Below are 20,972 nucleotides of genomic sequence, written 5' to 3'. Positions count from 1 at the left end.
ATCACTATTTTATGTAATAGGGTTCTAAACAATAGGCTTTAAAATCAAATTCTGCATATTAACTTTTTTCCACAATGGTCCTGTTCAGTTTTATGACTATCTGCATGGATTTACAGGAGAAAGTACCGCAAGGAGATAAAATAGTTGAGTGAGGATCTAAAACACAATTATATATTTAAAACATTCAGAGGCGTCATATGATCGTTCTAAATAAAAAGTTAATTTCTTTTTTAGTTGTTGGGTCCCACTAAGTCTTTTTTCTTGGTCTGAGCAAATGCAAATTTAAGGGTAAACAGGAAATCACACAGATAACACTATTATTTTCATCCTGTAATTTGGTAGTTTTCAACTTAGTTTGGAAAGTTCTTAACTTTAGCTTGAAATTTATTAAAAAGGAAACAAAAGCCTATTTTGTTTATATTTAGATTTGTTACTTGATTCAGGTTCTAAATCTACTTGTAGGAAATGATACCAATAGAGAAAGCATTTGACTGCAGTTAGAAACATAATAAAAATTATTTAACATTTGTTTTGTGTTTGTAACTTGCAGAGGACCTTTAGATTATCTCTTGGTAATTATTAGGTTAATTTTTAAAATTGGGGGAAAAAAGTATCATGTAATGGGAAAAGGGTAGCAAAACAAATTTGATTAAAAAATGCAAAATGTCAAGAGTTGGAAAAAATAAACATGCAGAAGAAAAGGACTGACTAGCAACAATAAAAAAATGCACATAAATACATGTCTGGTGCACAGTGATAATTAAATAGTAAACATGGTTATTACTTTTACAAGTGAATATATATGAAATGTTACTAGGCAGTAACATAGAATCTTGGATGACATCATAAGTTTTTAAAAAATAATCATTTTCCTCTTTGAATAACGCTGACTTACACATTTTAACCTTGTACATAATTTCTCACCTGCAGCTAAAGACACACAACATTGCTCCTTCTGTCCTGTGATCTCATTCAGTCTGTATGGTACATCCGTGAGTGCAGGTGAAAGCAATGGCAGGGAAGGGAATTTCCCTACTCCACACATCTGGACTGAACCCAGTGAAAGGTGTTTCACAAAGGTAGAACCATTCTGAATAAAGCTGCAACAAAGTGATGGAGTTCAAAATATTATGTGTCGAAATACAAACATTTTTATTATTCATTCATTTATTTATTTAAAATATTTCATTGTGGTAAGAACACCTAACTTGAGATCTACCTTCTTTAACAGGTTTTTAACAGTACAATACAATATTGTTATTTACAGGTCTAACATTGTACAGCAGATCTCTAGAATTTGTTCATCTTGCACAACTGAAATTTTACACCTATTGATTCAAAAATTTTTAGCAACATTATTTTATTTGGTTTCTTCCCTTAAAAAAGTCTCTCTGTATATAGTATAGTGTATAACAACACTAATATCAGATAAACCACATTTTCAATTTGGTTAAGATGTCAGAATTGCTTTCATTTCACCCAGTTTTCTAGCTGGCTTTAGCCTGTTGGAACACAAATGGTAGGGTTGAAGTTTTGTTCTTTCAGAGACTATGTTCAAATCAATTTGGTGGCTCTTCACTGGTACATTCCAACCTGCAGTTTCATTTTAGGGAAATTCACCAATAAAGGCAAATTTCATTCATAATAAAATATTTCTTCATAGCAAAATATTTCTTCTCTTGATGAAAAATTAGAAAAAGAAAAGTATATGTATCTTCTAAAAATTATATCCATTAACTTAACAAGTCAAGGAATAAACAGAAACAGATAATATAAAACAATTAAATTTTCCCATCAACATGTTTTTTAGCTTTATAGAATAGATTTTAATATCTAAGTTTGTTTTTGTATGTTCTGGATTAAGGGATGCTAATAAATTCACTATCCACTTATCAACTTTTTCAGCTCTATGCACGTACGACAATTCCTTCATGTTCAGGTCTTTTAAGAGTGTGTATAAACTGACTCCGTATATGACTTCTACACAAACATGCCTATTTACTCAAGCTTTGCTGGATATACCTTGACATCTGCTTCCATGCTACATCCAGAAGAGTGGTGTATGCACCAATTAATATAGCGTCAAAGTAACATGGGATAAGGTAACGTGGGATCTGCTTCAGGTAGAAGAACATAGCCTGCAACCATTTACCAACCTGTTATAAAAATAATTTTAAAAGTTAATTTGGTGTGTTTACAGGCTGGGTGTATTTTAAGAGCTAAATCCCAACATGCAACTCTACTACCTAGTAATCTATCAACCGATTTTCACTTATTAGAACTGAAAGACGATTAAGGGAGGAAAATGTTACAGGTTAGAAAACAATTTTTCAGATCAGAACACAATGCAAGCATTATACATGGTAATACAGTTTGTACTGTGCCCTTTTTTGGGGACTACAATACAGCTTTACTTACTTCAGCAATAGTTCCTGATCGTGAAATAAGCCGATTACTGACATAGTCAATCATCCAATCTCCAGATCTCAAATTATCACAGAAGGGGTGCCCCAAGTCATTCTTTGGTCTTATTTCTGCCAATACGGACATTAATCCTGAAAATGCAGAGAAATATCATGCAAATTTCATCACTGGCAGAGGAAATTTGTTCTCATATTCTGGGCTGCTGCTGGTCTCTAGTGATCTGGGGTGAACACATAGAGAGGCAGACACATGGCTGCACAGTCCACGTTGGCACTTCCCACGGCTGGCGGTGAGTGTGGCAGCACTGGCTTAGACCACGATACAAAGGCATACTGAAGGGGCCTGCTGTCACAGGAGCCATGCAGAGCTTTCCCAAGATTCCTGTCTTCTGGGGCTTGGTCTTGCTCTTTCGGATTTTAATATTGCAACATTCAAAAGAGACTGGCATAACTTCCCTGCCCGAAGGCATCTGGGGGAAGAGAACTGTTAAGTCTGTGTCTTTTCACAGCTGAAAGGTGGTGATGAAATATTAATATTCAGGCAAGATTTAAGAAAATCACAGAATTGGTTTCAGAGACAGCAAGAGCACCTACAGTGACAATAAGAATAAAGTCTGTTTTGGAAAGGACCTTTGAAATATAATAGGAGGTCCTCGGAACTAAATGAAGTATCAAAATGAGATACACAGGCCTATCCTCAAGTAACACTCAAGCAGAAACATCAGAATTCCTGTGTGCACACGGCACGTTCTGTTATTTCAATGACAGAGCAATAGCACTTCTTTCATTACTCAATAAAGTAATTATTTCCACCTTAAAAAATTATACTGGTTTCACTCACTTCATTCAGATGCATTTATTTAGTTAGAATTTAATTAATTTTACTGTGTATATAGCATGTTTTGAGAAATTAAAAAATAAATATATAAATTTAAGAGATTGTCCTTTCCCTCAAGAAGCTTATAATCTTTGGGAAACAAGGCTCAAAACATAAAAAAGGATAGAAAACAAGACAGTATAAAATAATATTCTACAAATGTGCCAGCATTATCAAGGAAGGGAAATACTGCTCAGTAAATGTTAGTTCCACTTATTGAATAATGGAGAGACATGACGGAGCAGTGTTTTGAAGTCAGGTCTGACGACTGATGGGATAGTACGATTGGTGGAAGAGGTGGCAAGAGGTTGGAAGACTGCTTAGTTGGCTTTGTTGACAGAAGTTAGTCCCAGAATAGGATGGTAACTGCGGAAATAAAAAGGAGACGGTATGCCAAAAGAGAATACAGAAAAAAATCTAGAAGTCATAATTATTGATTGAATGTTGAGGATGAAAGAGGCAGAACCAAAAATGGATTCCTGGATTCCAACATGACTGAATATGTATTGTTATAAGGAGTAGGAAAGGGGTGGAGGAGAGAAATGTCAGTGAAATGGTTAAGTGTAATTTAATCTGAGGTTGCTATTAACAGCCTGCTGGAAACATCAGGTGACTGCTGGAAATATCAAACTGCCAGAGGGAAAAGGGACTGGCAGAGATCGAAAAATAAATCAGGTAAGGGCAATTATATTTAGAAAGAATGAGAAAGATCATTTCAGGGGAAGGTAAAGAGAATCAGTAAAGAATTAGACTTAACTTTACAAAACATAAAGGCCAGAAAAAAAATTCACTAAAGTATGGTTTTTTCAGTCAAGTAGAAGGAGTTTAACAGCTCAGCAGAGATCTGCTTAAGACTGGTAACATACACATTTATTTATTACTCAGAGCAGAAAATATTTTGTGTTGAAAATGAGAATATTGGAGAAAAAAAAGTTATAAGCACAAAAAGTCTTAAACAATTTTCCTGAGAGCCTCTTATATGCTTGGTTTTGTAGAAAGTATGAAAGCTAAAAACAAGAATCCCCTCAAATGCAAACATTATTCCTTTTCAAGGTACAGTCTACTTAGTGGAGTTTTAAAGCTAATAATCACTGAACACTTACTATGAACTAAGCATTATCTAAGTACTTTACATGTATTAACTTATTCAATCGTAACAGTAACCTGCTGTGGTGGGTACTATTTTTATCTCCATTTTACAGATGAGAAAACTGAGCCACAGAATTTACCACATAGTTATATAGTAGTCAGTGAAACCCAGGGAGTGTGGTTCTAAAGCCTATTTTTTAATCACAATAATAAAGATTCATAAAAAAATTACACAAATTTCTAAAATAAGGCAATAAGTTCCATGGGCCAATAAGAGATGTAAGAACAGAACTGGCCCTTAAAGATGGTTTAGATGAACAAAGAAATGAGGAGTTGAAAAGGAGGCTTGGTAAGTGGGAAACTAAATGAACCAGGAATACATGTGCAATAAATCAAATTTCCTAGAGAAAAATCTAAGATAATATTACCAACCAAATGAATTAGACTGATAGTTAATATTTAGTTCCTGTATCCCACTTTGCAACTACAACTACAGAATATTTTACTAAAACTTCCTTTTGTAGGATAAAACAAATACGCAGCAAAAAGATACTTCTAATTAGATGAAAAAGATGAATATGTTTATAACCCAGTCCCATTTGGAACCCAAATGGATAATCTCACTTAATCCTCATAAAAGTCTATAAATTAGACAATATTATTCAGATTTTGTAAAGGCAGAAATCAGGGCACAGAGAATTTAAGTTACTTGCCAGAGGCCAATGATTAGGTAGCAGAGCCATAATCTGAACCCAAGCAGACGAACTCTGAGACCATATCTTATTTCTATAAGGAAGACACCATAAGACCCTAAGAAAACCCCTGGAAAGCTTAGCCATTCTTACACTTGCTCACCTTGAAGACCTGCGTATTTAAGGGATGACCAGTTTGGTATGTTGTAGCATCCTCCGCCATCTTCCTGTTCTTCTGATTCACATCGGTAAAGCACCTGATTTACCTCAGCCAAAGTTAATTTAGAAGCAATACTAAAAATTGGAAAATAAAGAAAACTGGGTAAATATACTGAAAATTTACTTGTTCTCAAAAATGAAGAAGAAAATCTGAATCATAACCATAAAATGTTTTAGCAATGTATGTTTTAGGAACTCAGCATTACACTATACATTATAAACAAAATACATTATAAATAATAATTAAAGGACAAACATGCTAACAATTCAATTAGGAGTAACATTTCTTTCAAACCAAAGAAATAATCAAGTGCCAAATCGTACTAATTAGAAGTACATTGGAAAAATCTTTTGGTTGCTATATTCTTTATCTTATAAATCTGTGTTTTTAATCTTTCTAGTTCTAACTCAAGTTTTTTCCCTCCTTTATATTCTCCTAGGTGCGCCATCAAACACTTTTATATTAATTATCCTAAACTCAAATTAATCATCCAAGGACCAGTAAAAGGACAATCAAAAGTCAGTTAACTCCTTAGAAATCATGTAGCACTCAACTGCTGTATTTCTTTCCTTTTCCTTCTTTCCTCTCCTCAGGCTGCCTTGTTCTTCAGCTTGGTTATTCAAGAAACCAGATTTTCTTAAAGATGCTTCTTAATAAGGATCAGAAGGAAGTGTCTCACTATCATGGCCTTGGTATCTCTTTGTTCAGTTAGCAGTGAGGTTATGTAAGCGACCACACTGAATGCAACTGAAACTCTACTTCATTTGCTAACTGCTCAGGTGACTTCATTTTATACTACTGGCTACATCTCTTGAATACACTCTCTTCTCTTTTAGTTTTAGCTCAACTTAGAAAACTCAGCTGTGCTTTGTTCCCTCTGTGCTAGCCTTCCTCCTCACAGCTGGACTGACCCTTCCTCTGCAATTTGTGAGTCAAGAGTGAGTCGTCTCTATCAGCAGTCTCAGTGCCAACTCCATTCTAGTGCAGTATTTTTCAACATATGGCCAGCGAACTCCTGGAGAGCTTACTGAAATGCAGATTTCTTGGCCTTGCCCCAGATAACCTGAGTGGTTCTGATAAGGAATGTGCATTTTATAAACGTTCCATAGAAACACAAAACTGCTTCATCACAGATTTTTTTAGAATGTAACTTCTAAGTATGATTTAAAAGAGTTAAGATCCTTATTAATAAAAGCTCTTATAAAACAATGAAGACAATTGAACAGAATGGAAAAATGAGCTAATATGTAAAATTACATTTCACTAAATAAATACAAATGGCTGATGAACAATTAGCTTAATTAATATTTAAGATAAATTTAGATATCATTTTAAAGTATTTTATATTTACCAATTTAACTAGTAATAGTTAACACTTATTGATCACTTATTACGTGTCAAACACTGTTCTGAGAGTCACTATAATTACATCTCTTAGATAATTTGCCAAGGTCTTACTTCTTACAGCTAATAAGCATCTGAAATTAGATTCAAACTCAGGTAGTCTGGTCCCATTCTCTATGCTCTTAAACATTAAATTATAATATATCCTCAGTATTGGTAAGGATATGGGATAGTGGGATCTTTTACATAGAGCTGAAAATATTAATTTATATTATCTTTCTGGATTTGGCAGTCTTAAAAGCTTCAGACATATAGACAGTCTGACCCAGAAATTCCATTCCTGGAAATTTATCCTAGTACTTATGGTATCAAACATATATTGAGCATTTATTTTGTGCCATGAATTGTGTTAAGTGCTTTAAATGCATTATCCAATTTAATCCTTACAAAATCTAGAGGCAGGAACTATTATAAGCCCCATCTTCCAGATGAGGAAACTGAGATGAATGAAGTCTAAATAACTTGCCCAAGATCATACTGACAGTGGTGAAGCTGGAGTTTAACCCAGCCCCAAATTTCAAAACCCATACTCTTCAGTACTATATGGTACCACCCAGCAAGGGAATGGTTAGTAAGGGAATAACTAAGGATTTATGCAAAGATGAATATACCAAGACACATATAATAGGGAATAATTGGGAGCAATTTAGATATCCAAAAAATGGAGACTGATTAAATAAATTATGTTATAGTCAGATATTAGAATAATACATTGGCATTAAAAAATGGTGTGGTAAAGAGTATGATATATACAACTGAGTCTCATAGTTCAGAAAAATTGCGTCAGTGTATAGATAGAGACATGTACATACAGAGATGGATACGTAAATGTGTGTGTATATGTATACATGTATGCATATCTATCTACCTACCTACCTACCTACCCACCCAGCTGTCTATCTAGAGAGCATATGAGTGAGAGAGCATGCACGCATACACGCACACAAATGACAGAGCAATGGGAGAAAATGTTAATAATAAGTGATGCCCATACTGCTGGTCCCAAGGATATAGAGGACCCTCAAAACTGCTTAAAGTGGCAGATCTCCATAAAGGTATACTTACGAAGCAAAAGGAATTTTTAATATAGGATCTGAGTTGTCAGCAGCAAGACTCCCAGACTTAAAGTGAGGACTGAACTGTGTCAGATGATTTCGAAGAATTCCAACAGCGACTTGTGCATGTGGATCAAGACTAACTCTGAAAATATTAATTAAAATATGGTTGATTTTTAGGAGTAATTTATTCAAAATTAACAGGTATATAAACTAAATATAAGTAAAGTCAACAGTTTGAACTCTCATTAACATACCTGAATATAATAACACTTCCTGGAGACAAGTTTTCAAATTCTATTTCTTGAATATATTCATTCGGTCCTTTCGTGGTAACTCCAGCTTGCTTAACAATTTTACTTTCACTAAGCTTGAAAAACAATTACATAAAACCGTTCAATAAATAATTCTAATGACCTTAAAATGTGAAATGCAGTAGTAAGATGAGTCTCAAATACCTGAATATGTTCTCTAATTTCTACTGTGATATTTGGCATTCCATTGATTGAATTCTCATCCTTCCTATAAGGTTTCATATTTCTCTCAACAGTTCTAGCTTCAAGAACTACTTCTTCAATTTTACCTAGGAATATTATAAAAATTTTTAACAAAATTTCATATTAAATTGTCTGAAGTAAAGAACTGGTAAAGGGGTTTTAAGTCATTTACCTTAAAGTTGAACATGAAATATCAGTTAATTAAAAAAAAGTCAGAAAGTAGATACTTCTACCTGAGATGGTAATTTTCACACAATGTTTTGTTTTTTGTTTTTTAAATACAACTTAATTAACAAAGCTTTATTTGAAAAGAGATCTTATCAAGCAATAATGGCTTATCTCTGGGGAGCAATGCATAAACTGCCTCATATTGGGTGGAGAGCAAGAAAATCCCTTGAAAGGCTTACATTTTAAAAAATGGAATATTTCAAAAACAGAAAAGGTAGGGAAAAATTTAAAACACCCAGATCCCACTACCTCACTTAAGAAAACATTTCAAATCCAACCAATGTCCCTGCGTACCTGATTTCCCCTCCAGAGGTAACCACTATCTGAAGCTTGGTGTTCATTGACCCTGGGCATTTTTACTACATATGGATGTTTCCCTAAACAATATATACTATTCTCCCTATTTCCAAGTTTATTTAAGTGGATTCAAATTATACATACACTTCTGCAACTTCCTTTCTATTGGAAAACACTGTATTTTTTTTAGCTTTGTTCATACTGTTTATTAGCTCTATCTCATTTATTTCAACTGCTAAACAGTATTCCACTGTATGAATATACCAAAATGCATTCATTTTGTTAACATTGCTATTGTTTTTCTCTATTATAAACAACGTTACAGTGAATATTTTTGTGCATATTTCCTAATGGAAATGCAGGAGTGTCTCAAATATATACCTGGGAATAGAACAGCTGGATCAAAGCATATATAAAACTGCAATTTTATTATTTAAATAATATGAACTTTAAGCTATTAACTTGATAATAAAAGACCTTTTGATCAGGAAATCTACTTTTGGAAATATGTACTAAGAAAATTGTTCAAAAGAAAAAAATTATTCCTAGTGTATATTCAAATCTTAAGGAATACTGCTAAACATACCAAAAATACTAAAAATGGAATACTAACATAATAAAATATGAAACATTTAACATAATGAAAATAACAATTTTGTGGACTGACAAAATGGAAGATGTTTTAAGGATGAGCAATGACCAAAAAAAAAAAGAAACCTGAGATACTACTGCATACACTGAGTAAAGCCACGAAAAACTACATGTGGACATTGGCAACAATCATATGAGATTACTGAATACGAACTAGTGAACAGTTTAAAAAAAATTTAACCCTGAAGCTATTCAAGTTGATAATTAAAAAAAATTAGAATTATGAATATTTAGCAACGAGCAATCAATTTAGAATGTGATGATTTTTATGAGAATCTTCATTCACTCATTTAAGGAACAGACTTGGACAGTTGCTGTATGCAAAGGCGCATGTTATGCCATAATATATTATATATAATAAGTAAGGAAATTAAATACACACATCTAAAAAAGCCAAGCAATAATAAGGACATACCTCAAGGATGTATTTTATAATTAAGTGTCAGAGTGATACAGAGAGACTATAATTGCTATCTATTCAAAGGACAGAGAGTTCACTGAGTACTTAAGAGAAAGATTCTCAAAGGAGGTGAAACTTTAGTCCTTGAAAGATGTAAAGAATTCATAAGTAAGTGGACGTAAGACTACTTGTAGAGCAGTAAAAATATCTATTTGGCTGAAACAGTAGGGTGACACAGGGCCAGGAAAGTATATGAAGATGGATTATAAAGAGTCTTAAATTTTAAACTATTTTCCACTTTGGTTTATATATGTGTGTATGTGCATACACATACACAAAACACTTGGACACACACATGAATATACACATATATACAAACACATGAATATACAAATACATTTTCCTGGATATAAAAGAAATACATGTTCATTTTATACAAGTTAAGAAATAAGGGAATGTATTAAGATGAAAACAAAATTACTTCACAACACAAAAAGTGTTACATTTGAGAGTATTTCTCTCCAGGTTTCATTCCATGTAGTAAAAATATACGTTATCAAAAATTTCTAATTCTTTTCTCAACTACACCTACACTTGCACTGTGTTATAATATATATGATATGTAACAGCAATTTAATAATACTTATTATTACTATTAACAATTTAACAGTATAATATAATCACAGCATCTTTTTGGATCACATTACCAGGGATGCACATTTGAGGCACTTCCTTGCTGTAAAATGAAGTCTTGGGATTCCTGAAAGCAGTTCTAGACACAGACACAACTGACTGATGGATGCTAGGTGAGTGTCTTGTTACTGCCACGATGTCTTCATCAACTTGATCCACATACACCTGGGAAACAGAAAGAGAAAACACCTTGGTGCTCAAATTGGAAAAGACTTAACTCTAAAATCGAACCTTAAGAGAGAAACTCAGAAAACGGAGTTTCTTGCCTGAATAAAACCCTTGGCTCCGAGCTCTTGGTGAAGTTTATTGATAGCACACCTGGCTGCAATAATGCCACTTTGGAAATTCACTTCACCAGCACTTGACGGCGATGCTCCGGGATTCCACTTAGTGTAAAACCGTTCTTCAGAAACGACTGAAATCTGCATAAAGTTAAAACTTAGCCATGTAATGTGCTTTAATTCCAATGAGAACTTTTGGTAAAAATGATCAGAGTTGTTGGCCTTGTGGATTTTAAAAAACAACATGTAAACAGACCTGATGAGGCACCAATTCATCATAGCCTTTAGTGCTTCCACTAGCACAACTTGCCATGGAAACAATTGCGGAACTTGGGAGAGTATCGTACGCTGACCTGTGCTAGAAAACAATTTAAAAAAAAGTTTATTTTCTTTCAAGTGCAAAATGCCATCCTATAGCACAATTACGTAAAATGATAATTACATAAATTCATTCTGTAAGATACAGTCATTTGCTTTAAAACTAATGACAAAACATCTAAAAACTCTGTTTTCACAATCACTTATAAATCTAAGGCATTATTTTGAAGTATTGTGGATATTACTGCACCTAAACATCAGAGAGCTAAATATCAAAACATTTAGCAAAATAAGGCAATACAAAAACAGGTTCAATGCTTACCACAATAGGACACTCATTATCATGGGTAATATCCATAAACAGGGCGTGTGCGATTGCTGGCACTAAAGGCCTCAAACAGGGCTGAACAAAGGATCCAACAGGTTCTCCTCCGTATCGGTAAACTAATCTGCCCTCTTCATGACTATTGTAGGCACTCATTGCCTCTGCAAAGCATTACAGAACATTCTAACAATTTTCATTATGAATGTCCAAGAAGAGGTTAGATTTCTTATCATGACTGACTTTCAAGGAAAGACAACACAAATATTACTAAAAATAAAACTGCTTTAAACATTTAAACAAATGTCCATTAGTTTAGGTGACAAAAGGTCTTCTCTATAACTTAACCAGAGAAATGGCTCATGCAGGTAAAAGGGAACATATGCTGTTTCTTAGGATGTTTGTTATATAAAATCTATGGAGAAAAATCTAAAAATTGTATCATGTATACAGGTAGAAGATAAAAACAGATCTGTATATTTTCAACAACAAAAAAATGATTTTATAGGTGAATCATTCCATGATCTTTCAGGTTAAAATGAGATATTTTAATTCAAAGTGGAAATTTTTACTGATAAAAACAGACTGAGTTATATTAGGAAATTTTGAGTAGAATATTTAAAAGAACAGTAACTATGCTGAAAATTATTAAACATTGTATATAAGGCCATTAAATGCCCTTTAATCTCCTTAAACAAAAACTAAAGCTTTAGATGGGAAATACACTTTCAAAAAGCTTACCTCTTATTAGGGAGCTAATGCCCAGTCTAGTAACAAAGATATTGTCCAGGTCTTCACTTCCTGTGAAGAGTTCAGCTACCACATACAAATTGGGTTGCAATTTCCTAGCAGCATCCAACATGTACTGCAAAAATCACAGCCACAAAGATAACAGACAGAGAAAAGCAAGATGGTGGTGGGGAAGGAGAGGAGGCAAGACTAGGCATGGATGTGACATAGGAAAATATCATGTAGCAAGACAAAATGGAAATCCAAGAAGAATTTCCAGATAAATTTAATTGTGCATATGTAAGAAAACATAAAACAGACCAATACACACAGGAAACAAGAAAATTTATAAAAGAGAATATAACGGTTTAAAAGGAAGATTAGATTTTGCAGAAATAGGGACACAAGAGGGAGAAAAAAGGAAGAAAAATGTTAGTGTCAAATTAAAAAAATGTAAACCATAACACTGCAATTCTGCTAGGCTTTTGCCCTGTTTTATGTGTTTGTTTTTAATACCTCTTATCAGATAATACCTCTTATCATGTGTTTGTTTTTAATACCTCATACTATTAATTTCCAAGCACTTGACTAAGCCATTCATGATAACCTGCTGGTGAACCATTTAGTTATTGCAAAGTTTAGGTCTAACTAGACTGAAGCCAGTTTTTCCTATAGATGATAATAAACTCCTAATCTTAATCAGAAATCAGATTAGTTCCAAAATTTTTTTAAAGTATCATGTTTGCACAAAGGTTAATAAAATACTTGAAATTCTATCAAGTAGGCTCCTAGAAGATTTTGTAACTTAAAATCAAGCATATTAAGTTTTAATATTCTGTTTTGCCATAATGTTATAACAACCTTACAAGTGATTTTTTATTTTTGCTGTTGCTAAAGACACACACACACACACACACAAACCTCTGCCATTTTTTGAAGCTAAAAAAGGTTCTACCACCTTAATTAATGTTTACTAAATTCCAAATCAAATCAACATTTCATCACAGGACTTGAAACATATACATTATAATAATGCTTTAAAATGAAAGAAATAGATGTTTTTCAAATAAGTACACATTTCCAACAAACACTAAGTTGTCACTAGGAAGCCATCAAAGATAAACAGGATGAAAATTTTAAGTGTTTACAAAGCTATATTAGGTAGAAGATGTGATGAATGTTGGCATTGCTTAAGTTACTGTAAACAACCTGAAGAGGAATAGACAGCCTTTATGTTTACACTTGCATTTTTATAAATAATTAACAAAAAATTGAATCAACAAAGCTAAAACTAGCTTCAGTATGCTGTAATACTAGTGTTTAAATAATCATGATAATATGAAATAAGCTACTCAACTTCACAGTGGCTACTAATATATTGAAAGCAACCTAAAAATAGTAAGAATAAGCCAAATTAATATTTATATATTATTAAAATATTAATAAGATTAGTTCTTTAAGAATATTAATTACATTTTAGTAATATATATGCAATATGGATGTATATGTATTATCAGAGACAGTATGATCTACTTCCTTAAATTAAAATAAAAATATGAACTTGTTAAACAGTTTATAGCCCAGCATTGCATAACAACTGCATCAAAAGACTGTCAGAATTATGCAAATTATGCAAAAGTGTTAAATACTACCACCAAATCAATGCTGGTATCCAACTAGCAAAAGGAAATACATATTTGTATATTCTATTTAAGGAAAGCTAGGAAAGAATACCAAATTTCTTCTCTTAATGTAGATGAACTGTTTTTCTGTACCTCGGCTACATGAAGAGGTGTTGAGTGGCAGTTATCAAGACGTACTCCGTGGAAATAAGTCGCCGTTATTTCAGTGTATTTTTTCATGTGTGCCCAGAGGTAAGGACAGTCTTCTGGTTTTTTCCCATAACGTAATTTAACACTGTCTCCCCAGCAAATAAGTTCTCTCCTCAGGTAAACGTTTGAACCTGATAAGAAAGGATCTTGTTTTCAATTAAAATGAAAACATTCACTTTAAGGAGAAACTGTTTTTTAAAATCACAGTTACTATTTCTACCACAAAGCACGTATAGATTAAAAGTATATCTAAAATGGTATGGGATAAAGTGTTTAAAAACTGACAGTAATTTATATCTCATATCTATTTTGCTAAAATTTTAGCTTATAGTCTCTTCTAAAAATGTGTGCTCAATGTCAAAAATTTGTTTCTTAAAGGAAAAAAGTAATAGTAATATCATAGACCTTTAAAGCTATAGTTTTACCCAAAATATTTCAAAGTTCCATCTCTGCCTTGCTACTTATTTTTGGCAATAAGTTACATTAAACCCATGGTGTAGAGCAGAATGGCTTTTTTCATTTAGAAAGGAGAGGGCAGAGATACTTAAACCCAAAGCTACATTCTTTTTTTTAAAAAGAGATTTTTGAACTAAAATTTTTGTAGTTAATTTACAATGTTGTGTTAGTCTCAGGTATACAGCAAAGTGATTCAGTTTTATATATATATACACACACATATATACTTTTGCAGATTCTCTTCCATTATAGGTTATTACAAGATATTGAATATAGTTCTCAGTGCCATACAGCAGGTCTGTGTTTGTGAGCTAAGTTTATTGTCATTAAAACAGACTTCTGATTCTCAAATGTGGAAAAAATAAATACATTGACAGGTCCCCTGCAGAATTCTTCCTGGCAATGAAATAGCTGTAGAAAAATAAGATGCTAGGATTGAGAGGGAACCTAAAAACAATTGATCTCTAGTCTAACTGCCATTCAAATACGTTAAATACCCCTGTAGCTAATGAGTGAAATTGTCTCTCATAGTTATATAGTTGTAATAACAGTGATTTCAAATGTCTTTTAAAAATGCAATAGAGTAAATTTTGCCCAAATAAAATCTTAGGTGAAACCACAATATAAAGTAGATATATAAAAGCTATTCTATTTGGGGAGATAAGGGGTAGAAAGGAAAAGGAGGGGAAAGAAGAAGGTGAATCCCATCCTGTCAATCCGTCCTCTTCTCTCTCAAACTGTCTGCACCTCTGGCATCTCTGTGATGAAATAGTTTAAAGACCACTAGCTTGGAGGGGAGGGTATAGCTCAGGTGGTAGAGCACATGCTCAGCATGCATGAGGTCCTGGGTTCAATCCCTAGTACCTCCATTAAAAAATGATTAGATAAATAGACCTAATTACCTCCCCTCCCCCAAATAAAACTAAAACAAACAAACAAAAAATCAAAAACCACTAGCCTAGTGGGAAAAAAAAATCAATAAACAATTTATATTTTGAGCTTGCCATGAACACTTCTTTCCCTATCCACAGAGAAGTTAACAAAAATGGCATACCTGGTTCAGCAAAGTTGCGAAGGGGATCATCTCCCATTACCCATCCATTATGTGCCATCAGAAAACAAGCTTTATTTGGGACATGAATCATAGATTCTTCCATGGACAGGGACATTTCTTCAAATGGGAAAGTAAAGTATCTATGGAGACACAATTAAATATTAAATCCATACAGAGAAACTCCTTGGAGGGAATTTGAATTAACACTATTAAAACTAAATTTCCTCCCTAATGAACTACATAAATAAAGTTAGTTTGACACCATTTATAGGAAATAGTCTTCAATACAGGTAAAAGATCTTCAATAGACTTTTTCAGTAAATCTAGTAGGATATGAGAAATTGAGTTAGTATTGTAGCATATCTGGTTAACATTTGAAATAATAAAAACCTCATAGAATTACTAAGGAAATCACCGAGGTATTGATATTATTTTGCAAAGGTTTTTCTACACCTTAGTTGCCTAATCCATGATGGTGTATATTAGTGATCATAAATTGGTTCATACTGATGGTAGTTTCTCTAACTAAAGATTTGCCTAACAAAATTAATTAATATTAAGCCTTAGTTACTAGACCAAAACCTCTTTTTCAATTTAAGAAATGTACTGAATCATACATTAAAGGAAACATTTAGGTTAATTTGAAGGGTTTAATACAATTTTCAAATTTTAACTTCTAATGAGAAGAAAACAAAAAAGGAGTACCTGGTAACTAAAGGATGTTTTCTAGTGACAGGTCCTAGTTTGGGTCCATGGCCAGCCAGTCGTTCATAAAACACATTTCCCAAAAGGCAATTGACTGCCTAGAAAACGTTAAATTATGTTACGTCAATAACACCACCAAAAGACAGTACTAAGACTCTAAGAAAAACAGCAGTTCGAAAGCAGTAAAAACCTGTTCCTGATGATAGTTCACGAGTTGATGCTTCTCTGAGTTTAATTCCTCAATTCTCTTCCGGAACCAGTTGCAGCATTCATTAACTGCGGCTGGCCCATTGCTTGAAGCAGATAAAACAATACAAACATTATTTGATGGTTTTATAAATTCTACATTTAAAAACTTGCAAATAAAGGTCATAGAAACTTTAAATATATTCATCAGGATCTTAATTATGGCTAAAGAAGTTTTTCAATTGAATACATTTTTACTTTTATGTATAGGACACGGATCAGCACACAGAAAAAAGGGGAAATGTCATGCATCTGAAGTAGTAGAATTATGCTGAATTACTTTACTTCATTTTCTATTCAGGCTTCTAATAAATAGCATGAAAATCATATTAGCCAAAAAGGCTTATAAGTAACATTACTCTTTAATATGTAATAAAATATAAAACATACTCATGTGGTATGAAAGTTGCTAGTGCAATGTTCATATCTACTGTACAGCCAAGCCGTCTGTATTCAGGATCTTGAATAATTTTAAGGTGCTGTTTTGGATCAGGCTTGGTTGTTTTTCTATTTCCTGAAAGAAAGACAAGATGATATCTTAAATGCAGATATGCATAAGGAGATTATAACTGTTACTGATTCCAAATTTTTAGTTTATAGATTTTTCTTAGAAAATAAGAGAAAGAGATTGATTGAGAGAAATGACACTACAGAAGAAAAACACAGCTATCAGTTTAACCCCAGTCCCACTTTTCTGCCTCAGTCAGCACTCACTTATTCTATACATTTTTTAGGGCATTAAGGATGTTGATGGTACAAATTGTCTTCCCAGGTGCTACCAAATACACTAACATCAGGAGTTCTTTTTCCTCAAAGATTGCTTTCTTTTCTAAAAATAGAACAACCTGACTTTCTTCGCATTCTCTAAAAGAAGTACACACGTTTGTTCTTAAATTTTTTTCATTTTTACCAACAAGCATATTCCTTACAAAATTATAAAAAATGACAAAAGTAAATAAATGTTTTGGGGGGGAATTTTCATTCTTATTCTGGAATTTTTCCTAATAAATCAGGTACTGGTACAGGATTGCCTCCACTGGGTTTGATTTTTATATTAACTAATTAATACCTGGCTTATTCTAAAGAGATTTTGAAATAGCTTATAAAAGCACAAACAAAATAAGATAAAATACAGATTTTTAAATGTAGTTTCTGAGGTTAATCTGGAAGAGCAAATACATAAAAACTGCCAAGAAGTGTTTAAAAAAGAGAAAAAGCTACACAGTCAGTGTACATAATAAAAGTCTTCAGTTTTGGTAAAATAAAAGACAGATCACTGGAATAGCACAGGTAACAGGTCCACGTGTATTTAGTATATGATTATATATTATGGAGTATTGTGGTGGTACTCTAAATTTGTGTAAAAGGATTGGTTATCAATTCAATATCATTTTTTAAAATAAAAATGAAGTTAAATATCTTCTTTATATAAATTTCAGGTATATTAAATATTTAAATGTAAAATATAAGTAAGATTATCAGAAGAAAAAAAGAATGTTGTTTGAAGGTTTAAGTATGGCATGAAATTAGAAGCCATAAAAGAAAAGATTGACAAATTCGGTTAGATTGAAAAAAAAATACCATCATACCAACATAGACAAGAGTTAAAAGATCAACAGCATACTAGGAGGATACATCTGAGGCCACTAATAAGGAATCACCGATAATAATAAGTCAATATGAAAAATTCAAACAACCCAGTAGAAAAATACAGAAAGAACATTAATAGGCAATTAATGGAAGAACTATAAATGATTAATTAACATGTGAAAAGATATCTCACTAATAAGCAAAGAAATGTACATTAAAATAATGAATATTTTGCCTGACTGACAAAGATTATAAAGATTAATGGTATATAATGTTGGTGATGGTATAGTCAGTGATAATGTAAACTCGTACAATTTGTGTTGAAAAGTAATTTGATAATATTTATTATAAATTTATCATTAAATCTGTATACCCTTTGACCCATTAATTTAATGTCTAACAATTTGTCCTTCACAAAGCAAATAAAGATAACACATACAAGAACATACTTTCTATAGTCCTGCTTACAAGAACATAAATTGCCTTAGGCAAGGGCTTGCTATGTTCACCACTGCATCTCCATGCCTGGAAGAGTGTCCAGCACATAATAGGTGGTTCAATAAATATGTATTGAATGAATGAATGAGAATGAACAGGAAATAATCTATCAAAAAGGCTAAAGAAATTCAAGTACTTTAAAACAGTGTATTACCATCTAGAGGTTAAAAGAAATAATTAGATGTAATAAAATCATGCTGTTAACTAAAAGAACAAGTTGTTAAACTGTATACTGTAGACTTCTTTGTGTGTGTATAAAATAGATATAAATATAAAACTTATGTATATAGTTTATATATACCTAATTATATAAAATGTATATAAAACTTGAATTTCTTTCAAAAAGAGTCTGAAAAGAAACACAAGAAACCATTAATTGATAGTTCCTTCTAAGGAGTGGGTTTTAGGGGAGAGAAAGTCACAGATTCTATTTATGGTATTTTTATACTGTTTGGCTTTTCTTTACTCTGAACATACATTACTGCAAATAAATAGTTCCACTTATAAATATCAGAGGGAAGAAAAGATGGAAACCCTTTAGTAAAATAAAACATGAAGGAAAAATTAATATAAAAAATTCATGTATTGATATAAAATGTCTTTCTTACAATGTCATGATCAAAAAGGCTTAAAAGCTAACAATCTAATAAAAAATGCTTATCAAAAGAATTTTTCCACTAAATAGACTGTGACGATCAATACTGCAAAAAAAAAAAAAAAAATTCATGTACTAAGACGTTATGGTTTTGAAAGCTCCAAGTGCAAATCTGACCCTAAGCTTCCTGGACCGCAAGTCGTGTTGACTTCTACTTTAAAGGCAGTATTTCTGGGTCCCACTCAAGCTCTAGTTTTTGGATGAGGAAGAGAATTCTTTATTTTAAAAGCCAGCAAAGATCCTGGCTCTTAAGACTGTCCTATACTAACTGCAGATACATTCTTTATATTCTTTCTAATTTGCCTCCTAAAAACCCTAATTTCTCTTTCAGCATTTTTTTTTCTATCCTTTTCTGTCAGGGACACAATGATTAACTTCTTCAGGCTAATTGTGTCCTTAACTGAAGCTTCATTTCTTCACTTTTTATTTTTTTCTTATTTATTTATTTATTGTATATATAAACATTTTTTAATTGTTACAGTCATTTTACAATGTTGTGTAGTTCTTCACTTTTGTTACTGGCTAATACCTGAGTCAGCCTCACTAGTGGTTAGGTGGCCTTAATGGTGGGCACCATCACCTAGAAGCCGCTCTACCTCAGCTAAGATTCCTACGTTAGCCAACATAAGACTACTGCATCTCTCTGTTCCAAAGCCTGTTTCAAGTCTTTGGCAGGTGAAATAATCTGCTTTCCTTCCCTCCCATTCATGCATTTAAAAAATACACATTGAGCTCAACTGTATTCTGAGCATAATGCTAAGGAACCGAAAGTAAGAAATATCCCCAAGGGAAATATTATGTATTATTATGACATGCCCTCTTGATTTCTCCAACTTTCAGGTAGCTTCCAGAATCATAGTTTGAGAGTATTAAACACAACACAAATCCTATATCAGATTTAATAATGTGCTAACCAAGAGAAAAGAAGAGTTATCCCTTCAAGACTGATACTAAATTTCTTAAAACCAATAAAAACATCGCACTGTATATCCTTTACCTTGTGTAAGAAGTCCTCTAAATTGCTCAACTGCTTTGTGAACATCTACTTGGAAAAATTCCCAGAGTTGTATCTTTGGAAAAATATCCTCCCAAATTATTTTTCGAATGCACTGAAAAATTTCAATATATTAGAGTTTAACTATTTTACATATAATTAAAATATATGTAATTAAAATCTTTTACTAAATATTATTTAGCATATTAAAAGACAGATTATAAAGGATTTTCAACGATACTCTTAAATTTACACTTTAGAAATTTTGTTGTTGCTTTAGTGTGGTACTCCTCCATACATACTGACATTCATTTGATGATCATTTTCAATCAAAGCAGGTACTCCTTTTTCTTTGTATTTCCCTTCTGCAACATCACAGGATAAATGCCAAAGTGCTCTGTCTAAGACCCAGGCAGGTTTCAAGTGTGGGGAATTCACAAGGTTATATGCACTTTCTGGATGTTCCTGGAGCCATCTACTGTTAGCAGCTAAAGAAAAAGGAAACATAAAGGAATATCTTGTAATTAAACAAGGTAGTACCTACGTCAAGTTTAAAGGTGAAATAAAATATTCGTATCTACCACTCATTGTCTTATATATCAGATATCAATATTATAATGACACTATAGGATGAAACCAATCTTTTAGTTGTGGTTTTCTATCATCTACGTCGCTACACGTTTTTCTTTTCTGCTGTGGGAGTTTTACATTGATAGTGAACAGGATCAACACTGCTTTATTAATGCCACTGTACGACGCATCTACT

General features: G+C 32.6%; 1 protein-coding gene across 3 annotated transcripts in view; it reads right to left on the bottom strand.

Moving 5' to 3' along the window:
* AGL (amylo-alpha-1,6-glucosidase and 4-alpha-glucanotransferase) overlaps positions 1 to 20,972 on the bottom strand; it is a 63,175-nt gene that overhangs the window by 25,977 nt on the left and 16,226 nt on the right. For all 3 annotated transcript variants that reach the window (XM_074370022.1, XM_074370023.1, XM_010950437.3), the window contains exons 6-24: positions 20,513 to 20,694; positions 20,210 to 20,321; positions 16,860 to 16,983; positions 16,414 to 16,516; positions 16,224 to 16,321; positions 15,519 to 15,658; positions 13,952 to 14,139; positions 12,189 to 12,312; positions 11,448 to 11,611; positions 11,064 to 11,165; positions 10,793 to 10,948; positions 10,541 to 10,691; positions 8,219 to 8,343; positions 8,018 to 8,130; positions 7,771 to 7,905; positions 5,245 to 5,375; positions 2,419 to 2,555; positions 2,023 to 2,156; positions 925 to 1,100 (exon numbers count right to left, since the gene is read on the bottom strand). In XM_074370022.1, the coding sequence (XP_074226123.1) occupies positions 925 to 1,100; positions 2,023 to 2,156; positions 2,419 to 2,555; positions 5,245 to 5,375; positions 7,771 to 7,905; positions 8,018 to 8,130; positions 8,219 to 8,343; positions 10,541 to 10,691; positions 10,793 to 10,948; positions 11,064 to 11,165; positions 11,448 to 11,611; positions 12,189 to 12,312; positions 13,952 to 14,139; positions 15,519 to 15,658; positions 16,224 to 16,321; positions 16,414 to 16,516; positions 16,860 to 16,983; positions 20,210 to 20,321; positions 20,513 to 20,694 (2,595 nt within the window). The remainder of the gene's footprint in view (positions 1 to 924; positions 1,101 to 2,022; positions 2,157 to 2,418; positions 2,556 to 5,244; positions 5,376 to 7,770; positions 7,906 to 8,017; positions 8,131 to 8,218; positions 8,344 to 10,540; positions 10,692 to 10,792; positions 10,949 to 11,063; positions 11,166 to 11,447; positions 11,612 to 12,188; positions 12,313 to 13,951; positions 14,140 to 15,518; positions 15,659 to 16,223; positions 16,322 to 16,413; positions 16,517 to 16,859; positions 16,984 to 20,209; positions 20,322 to 20,512; positions 20,695 to 20,972) is intronic.

Source organism: Camelus bactrianus, chromosome 9 (assembly GCF_048773025.1).
Source record: "Camelus bactrianus isolate YW-2024 breed Bactrian camel chromosome 9, ASM4877302v1, whole genome shotgun sequence".
Classification (NCBI taxonomy): domain Eukaryota; kingdom Metazoa; phylum Chordata; class Mammalia; order Artiodactyla; family Camelidae; genus Camelus; species Camelus bactrianus.
Note: the sequence above shows the minus strand (reverse complement) of the source record. Positions and strands in the feature narration are given on the sequence as shown.